The sequence below is a fragment of the Mustela putorius genome, unplaced genomic scaffold (genome assembly GCF_011764305.1).
Source record: "Mustela putorius furo isolate JIRA1106 unplaced genomic scaffold, ASM1176430v1.1 tig00000785_pilon_pilon_pilon, whole genome shotgun sequence".
Lineage (NCBI taxonomy): Eukaryota > Metazoa > Chordata > Mammalia > Carnivora > Mustelidae > Mustela > Mustela putorius.
Window position 1 is genome coordinate 6,863,013 of NW_025421480.1, and position 15,193 is coordinate 6,878,205.

A 15,193-nucleotide genomic window follows, 5' to 3' on the forward strand; every position below is an offset into this window, starting at 1 on the left:
CAAGCAATTATTCAGAGGGGATGTCTGCCCCGGAGTGGCTTGCTGCTCAATCAATAATCCAGACAGAACAGATGGGGGAAAAAATTAAACATCCAAACAAACTGTCTGCACACCTATGTTGTGAAAGTAAACTGCGAACTTGGATGAACCAATTTACCACTAATTCAAAAAAGAATTTTTTTCCTGGTAACCTTGTATTTCAGGTAACGGATATGTGTGTGTTTTCTATATAAACATACGTTTCTATACTTTATCATTTATGGAAATCCTTATTCTTCATATCCTAGGAATCTGCTTAATAAAAAAAAAAAAAAGATCTGTTAAGTCTTCCAATCCAGATTCTAAAATGTACTGCAGCTTTAGAAGTCTATATTTCATGACAATCATGAATTCCATGGTTTCTTGGTATTTTCTTCCTGGATACTTCTTTGATACCCGGTTCTCAAGTGCTCATTAACTCTTAAGAGACTGAGCGTGTAAACGCCGTTTGCACTGAAGGAACACATTTTCCCAGAGTTCTCGACTTCCCTTTTGCCCTGGAGCAGCAGCAGTCAAGGGGTTTCAAGAAACTGGGCCTTTGTCACCTGCGTCAAAACAGCTACTGTGAAATACTACAGGTTATCGTCACTCGTGTGAGCCCAGCAATGGTGAGTTTTGTCTCTGTTCTCATGCTCCAGAGAATTTCAAATTAAATTTTGTGCTTAACCTAGAATCATTCCAAAGCACTGAATGCGAATATTCCTGCTGCTAAAGCCAGAAGACCAAACAACACTGAAAAGAACTTTCGGTGAAAACTAGCGGCTGCAGGAACGGACGGACCTCTAAGGAAGGAGGAGCCACAACTGAGTGATACTGAGAGATGGTCAAGGTTGAACTAGAAATATTATTTTCACTCATATTTAAGTAATATCCAATTTGGGGAGAAAGTGGGATGATTTTTACTATTACCCCCAAATAGTGTAAATAGTAAGCCAACTCATGGCAGTTAAAGGCCCTTCAATCTCCTTATATGTGAGCGGACAACCTCTACCTGAACTAATCACCGTGTTCCTTCACGTAATTTCCCTCTTACTATTGATGGATCCTTCTCAGAGCCATTCAGGAGGATAAAGGTTTTCAAAAAGCCCTTAAGAGGTCATGTGTTATAGGAATTATTAACAAATAAAATATGAGGGATGTACATAGTTTTAAAAGGGTTACTAAAACTTTTTGTTTTTACAAAATGCTTAGGCATTTGAAGACTTAGTTTCACAATCTGTTAGACAGCGGGAGAATTTTGTCCGAGGGCTAAGTGAACTGTGACGGCGTGCTCCTATTTTTACCTACAGATTAAATGTGCAAATACATGTTACCCTTGGACTCATTCATTTCTCTTAAGATCTAAAGAAAATATTGACAGGGACGCCTGGGCGGCTCAGTCCGTTAAGCGGCTGCCTACGGCTCAGGTCATGAACCCAGGGTCCTGGGATCGAGTTCCACATCGGGCTCCTTTCTTAGCGGGGAGCCCGTTTCTCTCTCTGCCTCTGCCTGTCTCATTGCCTACTTGTGATCTCTCTCTCTCCTTGGCAAATAAATAAAAATCTTTAAAGAAAATACTGACAGAGCCCAGGAAATGATGTCTTTTACAGTATCTCTTCTTTGTTGTATTTAAGATAAATACATACAATTTCATGTCATACATTTTAATCAAGTTGGGTTCTAAATGCTCTCCCCACCCCATTTATACTACTGGGTGCCAGCAACTACCATTACCCTGAATTTGTGGATGCTCCCAGCTCATTCTAAAGAAGGAATTGTACGTCTCTGGCTTTAAATTTGTATGAAATTTAATGTCCATTTGTGCTACACCCTCTACAGCATCAAGAGAACTTCGAGCAAATCTTTTTCTCAAAGTTGTCAGCAAAAATTTCAGATATTTTCAAATTACATGTTCTAAGGAAGATAGTAAAGGTAATAGGCTTCAAAAGCCAGCTGAATAAAATGACAACGAGTGACTGTTTTCTAAGAATGAGGATCTGAAAATGAAGAACACATCAAACAATGCATCTTTAGGCAATGGAAAAAAAATTTTACACTTACGTGAAATCAAATTCTGTATATATATATATATATATTTTTTTTTTTTCTGAACAGCAACCACAACTCAGTACCATGCATTTTCCAATAGTCAAGCCATTTTTCTGCAATCTTTTTGTTAGTTCTAACTTGATTATCAAATAATTTTTATTTTTACACTATTACAGAAGTGCATTTCTCTAGGTTTCCAAAACCACCTTATTCAACCTTCCCCATCTGTCACCATCTGCTTCTTTTTAGCATGTACTTTTTGTGTGATCACATAAGCATGTGAAAAATAACTAACATTCAGATGATTATCTGCTGGTACATTTGAGGACTGGGCATAATAAAAGTGAACTGCCAAAACGTACTTAACACTTTTAATTTTGTTGGGTCTTGCATGTAAGCTACATTTGATTTTCAAACTGTTTTACAGTTGGAAAGTTGATCAGGTACTGCTAACTCAAGAGCAAAGCTGAGACTAAATAATTAGCACTGCATAAAATGGTTTGGATCCAATGAGAGCCAAATCAAATAATAAAATTTAACAGTAAGATTTTATATGTGATTTCCAATTTCTTTTATAATTTCTAGGTAGAAAAGACAGGAGAGTTTTCAAAAACAAAAATCCCCTCAAAATATCTTAATGTCCATAATGTATGGCAGGTAAAGGTTTCTTTCTTTCTAATGTAAGAAAGAGCAGAAACATGTTCATTTAAAACCACGGATACGAATGTGTTTTTAGAGATGGAGGGACACTAAACGCATACTTTATATGCCTGCTGGCACTGTATTTCTCCAACCTCTTAAAAAAAAAAAGACAAGATTTTTTTTTTCCTTTACCAATAAATATCCCTAATTCTTCACCAAAAGAGGTAAGAAAACAAATACTTGTAAATACTCTTTTTCCAATAAATGGCATTTTTATACTGTGAGAGTCATCTTTTCCGGGGTTCTCTGCCACAAAAAGAAACTTAAGTTTACTTAAAATTTGTCTTTAACACCAGCTATGAGTCTGACATGTCCGATAGTTAACAATCAGTTTTTGACCTGATCTCCAAGGAGGCCCTGAGCTCTCTCCACAAGGTGTAAACAAGTGTTGTATAGAAAAAGACAACACTGACAAGGAGCCACTCACAAGAGAAGCAGTAATCAGGAATGGACTCCAGGTCTGATAAGCAATTATGACTTACATACCACGGACAAAAGTCTGGCACTGATGATGGAATGTGCTGGAAATTTCAAGGTTCAAGAAAAGTGAGAGACACCATCCGAAAGGCTTTTGCCCACCCCTCTGACTCTGATCATGTTTGATCACATTATTGCCTTGTTCTCAATTCCAAAGTGACTTTCCTTTATGCAAGAGATCAAAGCTAAACTTCTTTGCATTTTAGTCCCCATCCCTGGGTCCAGTCTCCTGTCTTCCTGCTCCCCGTTCAAGGCCACTGGACCCTTCCTGCAGGCTGACACACCCTTCCTTCTCCTCCACGAGCCTGGGCACAACTCCAGGAAAGCAATTATTTTCTTGCACAGTAATGATTGTTTTCTGTCTCTTATCACCCTAGCAAACAGCAAGCTGCTTGAGGACAAAAACCATTTCTTACTATCTTTGTATTCCCAGCCCCGAACACAATGCATGACCCCTAAAATAAATACTCTGTAAGTATCTCTTGAGTGAACAAGAGTGTTCTCCAGTGAAACGGTCCGTATTGGAGACCGGAGGAAAGGGCTTAAAATTTTTTGTCTTCAAAGTAAGAGTAAACACATTCAAAATTACCCTATTTAACAAAAATGCCATGATTGACACAAATACTTAAAATGGAAGAATTTAAATTGCATGAGAAGTTAGCTGTTTCAGGAATTGTCATCCCCAAATGGTAACAACAGTGACGGAAAAAAGACGGGTTGAGACTGTAATTATGGATCAACACACATCAGCCATGGGTACAGAAATTGCTGTTACAGACCAGACGTCTGTGATATTTAAAAAAAAAAAAAGGTACACAAAAATGTTTCTTACTTGTTTTTAGAAAGAATTGATAATTTCTTGGGAATTGTAAAATTTCACTTTAGAAACAACTGTATTTTTCTTTGTGAAACTCTTGGTTTTGTTCTTCAGCTGATGACATTAAGCATGTAAAACAGTATCTTTGTCTCTTAGATCATCTGCTTCTCAATGAAATGAGATGTGTTTATCTTCTTCAGAAATAATTTCCCCTAATTGTGACACAACTAATTCTGTTATTCTCAATACAGGACGGCAGCATCTGTGGCCCAGGGATCGTAGGGGTTACTTGAACTCCAGAGAAACAAAGGATTTGTTTTTCATAACATTCACAAAAACAACCCTATTCTAGAAAATATGATCTCATATTTGAATAAATAAGGAACAGGGTTCTGAAAATTTTACTCAAATCACCACAAAAATGGGAGGATCTTAAACTTCTAGATTTTACAACAGAAAATAATATTGTTGGCAGCCCTCAAGAAAATAATATTTAGAAACATACTGTATTTCAAATTACTATCTCTTCTTTATAATAACACAATATTCTTGAAATGTATATTTACTATCTAATTGGAAAAACCATTATATTAACAAACTGATATGAGTTACTACAGGTACAGGGAATGCTAGGGTTCTCGGTGTATTCCTACTCCTTAATTTCTTTTAATTACCTTTTCCTTTTGAGCATTTGTAAAGCATTCACCTGACAATTATTTACACCTATAAGTGGTCTTGAAATTGTGGCTTTTGGAGGCTGTAATATCTGTAGTTAAAAAAGGAAGAGTGGCCTTTATAAGGTGGATCCTCTCTCTGACAACTCCCTGCGGTATACAGACTCCACTACAAAGAAGTTCTGATCCTCCGTCCCCTCACCTTTAAAAAAACCATCAGGGATGCTATCGCAAAAGGTCACTGCAAACATGCAGCACGCATGCCTAGCAGATGTTCGAGAAGCTACTATCCACCCATCAAAGATCAATGCCTCCCAACTTGGATCCAGCCACACCAACTTTCTTAGAGTTTGAGGGAGGAACTGGGCGCATTCTTGCCTCAGGGTTTTCAACTATCTGCTCTCTGCGTCTGGAAAGTTGGTCCTCTCCACTTCCGCAATAGCTGCCTCCTCCTTAGCATTCAGCTGTCTGCTCGACCATCACTTCCCCACACATCCTGCTCGGAGAAGACAGTATCTCCTAAAGACAGGTGCAGCAGTTATCTCCTGTCTCCCAGGGTCTTCTACAATGGGGAAGCAGGGATCGGTGTGACTATGCCTTCAACTGGTGTCAGCTATGACAGGAAGTCATAGGAAGCCTATGACCGAGACGATGGGTGGTTTCTGGAACCAGGCCATAAGAGGAGACGCATGCACGAGTGTTCGCAGCAGCATCATAGCCCCAAGCTGGAAGCAAAGCAAACGTCCATTGATGGCTGAATGGACACACAAATTGTGGCATATTCATTCAACGGAATATTATTTGGCCATTAAAAGGAATCCAGTACCAAAAAATGCTAAAAACATCGATGAATCTTGAAAACCTACTACGTGAAAGAAGCCAGACACAACTGGCTCCCTATTATAGGACTCCACTGACATGAAATGTCCAGAAGAGTACATCTATAGAGATGGAAAGTGGATTGTGGCTGCCTGGGGAGGAAGAGGAGATAATGGTGGGTTTTGTTGTCCGAGTGATGACAATACTCCGGAATTAGACAGTGGTGACAGTCACAGCCACTGTGAACATAATACAAACCACTGATGAAGGTCAGGGTGGGTGGCCTGTACTCTTGATAAATTATTAAAAATATACTATGAAAAGGGATTTGCAAAAAACTAATGAAACATTTCTTAATGGTTTACTAGGTGAACAACAACAAAAACCTAACAAAACAAAACAAAACAAGAGGAAGCACCTTTTGATTCACTCCCTAAGACATTCGCGGTGGAACCCGAGGCCGGGGAAGTCTGGACCACAGGGCGAGGCTGAGGCACTAGGTCAAGGCTCCAGGTGCCTATCAGGGGAGCAGCAGGCAGGGCACTGACTGTCAGACGATGAGTGAGGATGCTTCCCCCGCAGCCTCCGGCCACAGCACCCCGCCGCTGTGAAGTCCGTCTGGCTGAGGCCCCACGTGCTGCGAGGCAGCGATTAGCCATCCCTGCTGTCTCCCCGACTCTGAACCAAAGAGCACACAAAAGCCCTGTTGTTACCACTAGGATTTGGAGTCCTTTGTTACAAGGCCAGAGTAATCTGATCTCTATCTAAAATAGCCACCACACCACATCCTTCCCTTTATCCAGCTTTATTTTTCTCCCCAGCCCTTATATCCATTAGATGACATTAGGGCATTGATTTCTTCACCTTGTTTTGCTCCAGAGAGCGGGGTCTTTTGTGTCGTGGTCCTGTAGCCCCATCACCCACGCAAAGGCCTGACGTGCAGCAGACACATAATAATATTCGTTGAACACAAATTAACGAATGATTATGGAACCCTCAGCATGGGGGGGGGGTCCATGTCATCTTGGCGTGAATTCCAAGATGTAGCTCCTGTTCTTTCATTAACCTTCCCTACAAAATACTTCCCAATAATAAAGTGTGGACGCTCACGGACACTGTGAATGTCAATTGTCATTGTTTCTTTGTTTCAAAGGAAAATTCAAGATGCCTTAAAAACTGCAAACACTCCTACAGATGCTGCCCAATTATTTGATTTTAATAAACGAATCAAAATGGGCATCATCAAGAAATAAAATACATGTGGCCAAAAAATAAAAACTGACTTACTCTACTGAAGTTAGCACTTTGTGCTCATAAAAATTTAATTACTACATATTCTTGCTCTATAATCCCACGCTAAAGAAGTGAGAGCAAGGTAGATGTGGTTCATGTTGGTAGAACTGAAGCAACAAAACAAGGAGCAAAGGGGAAAAAAGATAAACCAAGAAACAGACTCTTAACTCTAGAAACACACTGATGGTCACCAGAGGGGAGGTGGGTAGGTGGCGGGGGGGGGGGGCGCGCCGTGGGAGAAACAGGTGATGGGAATTTGTAAAAATCCACTTATCAGAATGAGCACTGAGTAATGTACGGAGATGTTGAATCATTCTATTATACACCTGAAATTGCTGTAACACTGTATGTTAACTGTACAGGAATTAAAATTAAGAGAAAGTAGTAGATAGCACAACGTTTTTTAATGCTAAATGGTTTGCTTTGCAAACCATATGGCCATATTAGTTTTCTCCTACACATGCAAGCATAGCCTACCTCTGGTGCCAGATACTCTGGTGTGCCACAGAATGTCTTCATGGTGGCTGCATCTGTGATCCCTTCTTTGCAAAGTCCAAAATCTGTAATTTTTATGTGGCCATCTTTATCCAGCATCAAATTCTCCAACTGTGTAGTAAGAAAAATGACATAATTTGTTTTATAGTTTTCAAAAATAGGAAAATACTGTTTTGAAAAATTATGGAATGCTGAGTAAGATATTTTGGAAAGAGGACGTAGCTGTAGTTAATAGAACTTGCAGCACTTACAAACCCTATAGCTTCCTAACTCATGTGTAAAAAGAAATATGTTGTATCAAATACTTCATGATGATAAAATTATTGATTTTTAAACCAATGGGAGTAAGAGCCATTATTGTGTAAGCTCTGAGAACTAAAACCTAAATAACTTCAAAGCAAACAGCAATCCTTTTTTTTTTTTTTTTTTTTTTTTTTTTTTTTTTTGCTTAATACATTGTGACCAAAACAATCCCAAAGAGACGAGCATCTTCTTCTAGATATATACAGATGGTTTTCAACAATTGCTCTTGGGAATCTATTGCTATTATAAAATATTCACTTACAGAAATGTTTTTTGGTGGTTGTTGTAAATCAAACCTAAATCTTATTTTGTAAGGTAAGGCGATATACTCTTTTGAAGATCTTTGTAATAAAGAAATACCAACCCTTTTAAACATAAAAAGAAAAAGAATATCAAAGTCAAACATTCAACAGTTAATGAAAATATACAGCACAAATAATATAAAACTGGAATCTCTTTGAACCCACTAATTCAAAAACACCAAAGAGAGTTTTAAAGATTTAACTGAGTGGCAAGATTATTTGCCTCAAGTGAAAATTATAAAAATGTATGAGGGGGGGAAGGAGTTTGTGCAAAATCAGTGCAATTTAAAATAGCAACAATAACTGATCTTCTCCTCCCAATCTGAACCCAAACTTATGGTTATCATCACACGGAGACACACATGAGGTCTAAATTGTGACCTTATAGTCTTATACAGACAAGGCTCCTAAGCTTGTTTGGTCATCTAGGTATAACCTAAAGGTTCACACAAGAAACACATAGACAAGAAACACGTGAAAAATGTATCAGCAGGAGAAATGACAATTCGCTTATTTAAGGAGTGGGGACTTGTTCTCCTTCATGTGATGACATATGACAGCGCTTACCTGAACTCAAAACAGAACTCCATATAAGGATATAAACATATCAATCATACAAAATGTGATAGTATATTTTGTCACATTATCCAAAGTCTTATACATGAGAAACCAAATATAATTAAGGAAGTCACGGTCACGGAAGAAAACAGGAGAACAGACCTAAGTCCGTGGGGACAGCACTGGCTGACCTAAATGCTCAGAACATGCCTCATGTACTGTAGAAACTTCAGTGAAGCAAGTTTGTCCTTCACAGGTCTTCGGGAAGGTGAAAGAACCCTACATATATTTTGAAACTTTCAAAAATAGGAGTTCTTTTATTTTACCTAAATTCAGATTATTGTGCATCTTCCTTATGCTCCTCTGCTAACTGGAACTTAAAACTCGAGCCTAATTTGCACAGATGGCAACAGGTCCCGAGTACTGAAACCAGTCAGAAACATCGAGAAAGAGTCTGTCTACTTCCCTTTCTTCTGTTCACCACTCCCTGCTTTGGTCTTTTTTTTCTTCAGGCTTCTGGCTTTCCAGCCTTTTTGCTTCTCTCTCAGAAACACCCTCCTCTTCCCTCTCCCATCTTGCCACACTGAGAAGTATATACCAGAGAGTCTGCTGCTTTGGCCGAATGAAAATATCAATGTCCTGCTCTCTTCATTGTTAAAAATATGCACACTCTTTTAATATATGAATATTATCATATATAAAAACAGAACCAAATTCAATTCTTAAAATCTGAAAGGTCTTTTTAAAAAGTATTTAGTAAACCTCTTTTATTAACACAATACATAAATTCTTATAAAAACTTCAAATCAAACATAGTAGTATTGAAGAGAATACGAATGTGTGTCTGTAGTCCGTTCCTCTCCTCCGACTCCCGTCCGTGTTGGGAGTATATTCTATTACTCCTCTCTATATGCGTTACGTGCATCGGAGAGCATTCATGGAAACATGAGAGCATGTACCATTTCTCTACATTTTGACAAGGCTATTTGGAAGCTAATGGAGACAGAAGTTTTTAAAAAACATTGTTTTTTAATACCAAAAAGTGTGTGTGTTTTTTTAAAAATCCCGAGTTGCACCTTGTTCTCTAGCCTCCTGTATCAATTCTAAGATGCCAGGGGTGGAGGGACAAGGAATGAGCCAAGACTCAGGGTAGGGCTGGAGGAGGGAGTACAATGAACGTGACCATGAGTCCCAGTCTGCCCAGAACGAGGTGGTTTCCCAGGACGTAGGACCATGAGTCCCAGTCTGCAGAAAGAGGCGGTTTCCCAGGACGCAGGACCATGAGTCCCAGTCTGCCCAGAACGAGGTGGTTTCCCAGGACGCAGGACCATGAGTCCCAGTCTGCCCAGAACGAGGTGGTTTCCCAGGACGCAGGACCATGAGTCCCAGTCTGCCCAGAACGAGGTGGTTTCCCAGGACGCAGGACTTCAACGTTCTATAACTGGGAAGTCCGGGGCAAACCACAACAGGTTGTCATCCTGTTTGTTTTATAAATCAGCTTTTTAAAAAAAACATTACAATAATAAAGGAAGCAATGAGGTCAGAGTAAGGGATGACTGTGAGAGGTGGGCTGAGCTAGCACACTGCCTGGGAGGCAGGTGAGAGCGAAAAGGTCACATAATGAGAGTAAGTCAGAGAACGCGTAGGTCAATTCCAGCTTCATCCTTACTCCCTGGGAGACCTTGGGCACGCTGTTGATTTCTGTGTGTCTCAAGCTCGTCTATGAAACAGCGGTAAATAACAGTAGTATCTGATGTGGTTGCTTTGAGAATTAGAGATACTGAATGCGGAACTTGACACACTGTACACATTCAATAAGTGTATCGATCATTTAGTCAACATGAAGAGTTTAATGTCTGAATTACGAGTTGTCATAATGGTGTGTGCTCCTCAAGATAACACGGGAAAGTTCAGAAAAAGAACACTTTGATCTGCTCAGTGACACTGTCAATATGCAATAATTTCTATTGAATAAAACAACAAAACATAAATACTTCGTATTTTTTGAGCCAGTTTTTAAATGGTGTCCACCTTCTCCCATCAATTACTATGCTCTCTGGACATCCTGAAATGTCATTTTACCAAGCATGACTGACAAATACAACTTATCCATTAAAAAGTATCAACAGTCGTCAGAGACGTATCACTTTACAGAAAGGATTTCCCCAAACCTAGTCTTGGATAAGGACACATCAGGGCAACCAAACATCCAGTCTTGTTAAAAAATAAATAATAATTTGACACAGATGCATAATCAAGTTTCTGCGGAATGTGAAGAACCACCAGGTTCGTGATTAATAAATGTGGAGGTTGTACGGAATCACCTGGAAGTCTTTTCAAAGAAGATCAAAGGCTTAGAGCAGATCAGAATCACCTGGAAATCACTTCCTCCATGCATTAAACTCTAAAGGGGATTTAGTCGAACATTCTGTGCCGAGGAGAAATGAAATAATTACAAGCGATCTCTCCTCGGTTCTCTTCCCGCAATCTCGCGGCTCTCCTAGCTTGCGTGGGCTGCGAAGCCCAGGATGCCCTGTGGTGCTGACTGCTCGGGTCCCCTCTGTTTATAAATTCCAAATCCATCTGCTTTTACCTCCAATCAGTCTTCGTTTCCGAGACTGAGGGCAGGCACTATGTTTACGCTCCACGGATGCATCCACAGGCAAAAGCAATGACAACATCAAACAGGAGGTTTGAGAGAAAAGATTATACATGAAAAACCCAAGTGATGCTTTTGCTGTTTGTCCAGTTAGAGAGGGCTGCGTTCTAACAGTTCATTCTCTGAGGAGAGAGAAACTGTTTACCTGTAGCTCACAGAGTTCCCATTCAAAAAAGGCAATGTTTTCCCCCGCAGAAGCAGACAGCCATTATCTGATAGAAGGTCTTAATTCAGTGCATATCCAAAAAAAAAATGTAGTAGATTTGGACATCTTTTTTCCCTCTGTGCTTTGTGGACGAGAAATCATAGCAAGAAAGTACTCTGCTCCTTCTTGTTCTTGCTGGTGTGTAGCATAAAACTAAACTCTAAAAATCCTTGCTGTCTTTAATACAGTGCTTCTCAACACTTCCCAGTACAATGAAAAATGAAATTTGTCGGACGTGAGCAGCATCGGCGGACGACCTGCTTGAGGCCAGACCTGGCCGGCCCAGAAGCTCCAAGGCTTGGGTCCCCTGTAACCCATCTGTGGTATACAGGCTGGGAAGTTTTGCTCGGATGTACGCCAGGCTGGCCAAGTTCTGCACCCTCCCTAATATTCTAATGTAGACGCGTATTGTACTGTCTAGCTACCGTAGGCATCTCTTGGTTTCATTTTATTTAATTGGCTGGCACTGTGATTAAACAGAGGAATAAAAACTGCAGTTCCTAAGGGCTCTGATGGCTGTCGGTGCGGGTATGAACAATCTCTTCCACTCCGTCTTGTGCCCCATTCTGGCACAGTTACACCAAACCCGCTGTGTGGTACCCAGACTGCCTCCGGCCCAAGAACGCAGTCAGGAATCTGTCCTCTCCTCACCGCCTTCTCGGGTTTAGGGCCATCAAAGTGCCAACATGTCATACAAGTTGACCTGCAGGACCTTAACAACCCTGACCTTTAGAGAGTGTGTGGAAATACTGAAGGAAAACATGTCTCCACTTATGATGCTGCCTAGGCTGGAAATGGCTGCTACTGCACAGTGGGGGGACCCCACTTAGGGGGCCAGGCTGCTTAAGAACTAGACTACACATAAGGAACACAGCTCAGTAGTACAGTGTAATTTTAGAGGGTGAAGGGGTTCTTAATAGCAGTGGCTTAAGATTTTTATAGAAGAGAGAATCCAGAGTGACAGGTGAGAAGTGGGAGCTGGGTGAGGAGTCCCGAGACTCCGTAGGTAAAGCAAAAAGAACTCGGCTTTTGGTTAGACTGGGGGCTTATCTGTGGTGCGTGTCGGGCAGCGGATGAAGCCGGGGAAGACTCGCGGCCCATCGTTCTGAGCCCACATGGAGACCAAGAAATTACCTAAATCTATTTGTTGTTTTCTCATGTTAATAATGTAAATGGTTACATTAACCACTAAATTCTCTAATTAGGTAGAAAATAAGATTAGATGAATCACCAATAGAATGCTGTAGTGATTATATGCGAGTTTCTGCCCTTTCTTGCCCTGTGACAAACTCCCGGAGAAACTGAATCTTCAAGAACTCCGGTATCCTTTGCATACACCCCCCATTCAGCCTATTCTGTACTTGGATGGCGTGGCCTTTGAAAAGAAATCTTTCACCTGCAAAGTAAGAACTAAGCAGAAAGGAATATTTCGAAATATTTTGCATTGCTGACAGAATCTTAATAGGGATTTCTTCAAATTTTGATGCTCTCATGAACATATACTAGTTTTCCCTAAGTAATCACAAGGGATCTGAGTCCTAAGAGAGAATTTCATGTTATGGCAAATATTGATGAACTAAGCAAACTTACTTTTAGAAGTGTCACAAAGATCGTAGTAATTTATCTGCTGCCATGAACACCAACTTATTAGGAACTCTGAACTGATAAAATATCTTAAATTAACTTGCAAATGAAGTAAGTCTTGCCCTCCCTTGATACATGGGGTGTCAGCAAACAGGTACGGATTTTCTTGGGAGGCACAGCTATGACGGGCATCGGATGGGTTTGCATTTGAATAAACATGAGCTCATTAGTAAGGAGAGGATCAAGACAAATCTGAGCCTGATAAATTAAACTGGTTCCTAAATCAGTTCTGATGATGCGGTTTTTGATGTATCTGGTGTAAATGTATTGAAAACATCCAATCTCGTATCTTTAGCAGCTTCATTCGACTTTTAGATTTACAAAGATCTCCCAGAGTTCATCTAATGCATTCTTTCTCCATGAAGATTTCAACTCTACAAAGGCAGAAGGGTGTGTAAGGAGCAGGACGCCGGGCCTGGAGCAAGGATTCATGGTTTCCATAAACTTGCCCATGTCACCAACTTAGTCCTGGACTTCAAGTAAGACACCTGCTAGACTTCCAGGTTTCCGTGACCTCACCTGCTGAGTAGGAACAACCTGAAATCTCCGCCCACCTACAGGATCTCACTCTATTATGCATAAGCCTGTGTGCTACGGATACCAGTAATACGTGTATAAATCTGAATGCTTGGCTTTTAACATTACGTGTATTCTTCCTGGTGTGTGTTTTGTGGCTCTGTCCTCTGTTATATAATTACTTAGACCTGAAGTTAATACTATATTTAATACTGTATTTTAATAATGAAGTTAAATACGATATTTTAAAAAGTAAACTTAAGAGAGCAGAGGCCACTTCACTGTCTAGTGAAGTCAGTGGATATGCATATGGTAACTACATGGTCTGGTATTCATACATACCAAAATTCTGTTTAAGAATCAGAAAGGACACAGCAATGAAACTCTTATTAAATGAACTTTGATATACCAACATGTCCATTCATCTCAGAAGGAATGATTAACAAAGACTACTAACCAAGACCATCCAAGACCATCCCCATTATCTCATTCCTTAATCGATCCTGGTGATCGATTGGGCATTCCTTCCCTTGTTTCTTTAGGTTAACAGTTCCTGCTTCCAGCTCAAGCATTTTGAAAGTCACTGAGTCCCTCCAAATGATTCTCACTTCCTTAAATCGAGAAAACACCCCCCTTTTCGCTACAACTAGAATCCATAAAAGATAACACTTCAGGCAAGGGGAGAGGAGCCTCAGAGAAGAGCTAACTATTTCTAAGTAAGTCTGGAAACGCAACATAACTTGTAAGTTTCATCATGCCATGGAACTACTTTCTTGAAAAAACGTTTAAGACATGTAAACATCATCGGATTACTTGGCCACACAGACCTAAGCTACAGGAGCTTAATTCTGTCACATTCCTGGTTATAAAGACTTCAGGTGCACTTTGGCGTTTGGACATCAGCTCATCCCCGATCTGGTGGTTCAGAGCTGCATAGTTCATTTTTCCTAAATAGAGTATTTATAGCTTCTTTTATAAACTTGAACGCATAATATGTCATACAAACATACATACTATAAATCTCACTGTGATAGTATTTTGTGAGAGGGTTATACCTTAGGGTCATTCACAACCTAAAGGTACATGACAACAAAACCCTGAGAGAACCAGACAAGTGCTTAGTTAACTTAGGAACCACAGGTGTTTAAAAGGAGTGAGGCAGGAGTAAGGGGTAACTGTGATTTCTTTCAGGGTACGGAGATTTATTTTGTACAGATGGGATTTCATAAAAGATTTCTATTTCTCCAAATCATACTTTAAGTGAACTAATAATTACTAAATTAAGCAACTCTGTATCAAATCTTAATAAGTCAAGATTACTGTATGCTTTACTTTTTACAAAAGTACAAGAGTCACGTTTAGAATGTGTTCAAAACATGTAATGGTGCACATTTCCTTAATGTGGCCGATCTAAGTCAAAACAGTGTCATGAACTTCACTACGACCTTCTATGAGCTACTCCAGGGCTCAGCAAACTATGGCCCATGAGCAAAGCTAGCCTACTGCTTCTTTTGGTAAATAAAGTTCTAGCTCAGGCATCTACCACCCTACAGGAGCGGAGCAGAGGAATTACAGCAGCGACTACGAGCACCCAAGCCTTTCTGGAACTTACAGAAAGTATGCCAACCGCTGAGCTATTACGAGAGTCTCATTAGGAAGAAA

The 15,193-nt window shown here is 40.1% G+C and overlaps 1 protein-coding gene across 4 annotated transcripts in view; it reads right to left on the reverse strand.

Moving 5' to 3' along the window:
• AKT3 (AKT serine/threonine kinase 3) overlaps nt 1-15,193 on the reverse strand; it is a 302,994-nt gene that overhangs the window by 56,008 nt on the left and 231,793 nt on the right. For all 4 annotated transcript variants that reach the window (XM_045084745.1, XM_045084743.1, XM_045084744.1 and 1 more), the window contains one exon: nt 7,327-7,455. In XM_045084745.1, the coding sequence (XP_044940680.1) occupies nt 7,327-7,455 (129 nt within the window). The remainder of the gene's footprint in view (nt 1-7,326; nt 7,456-15,193) is intronic.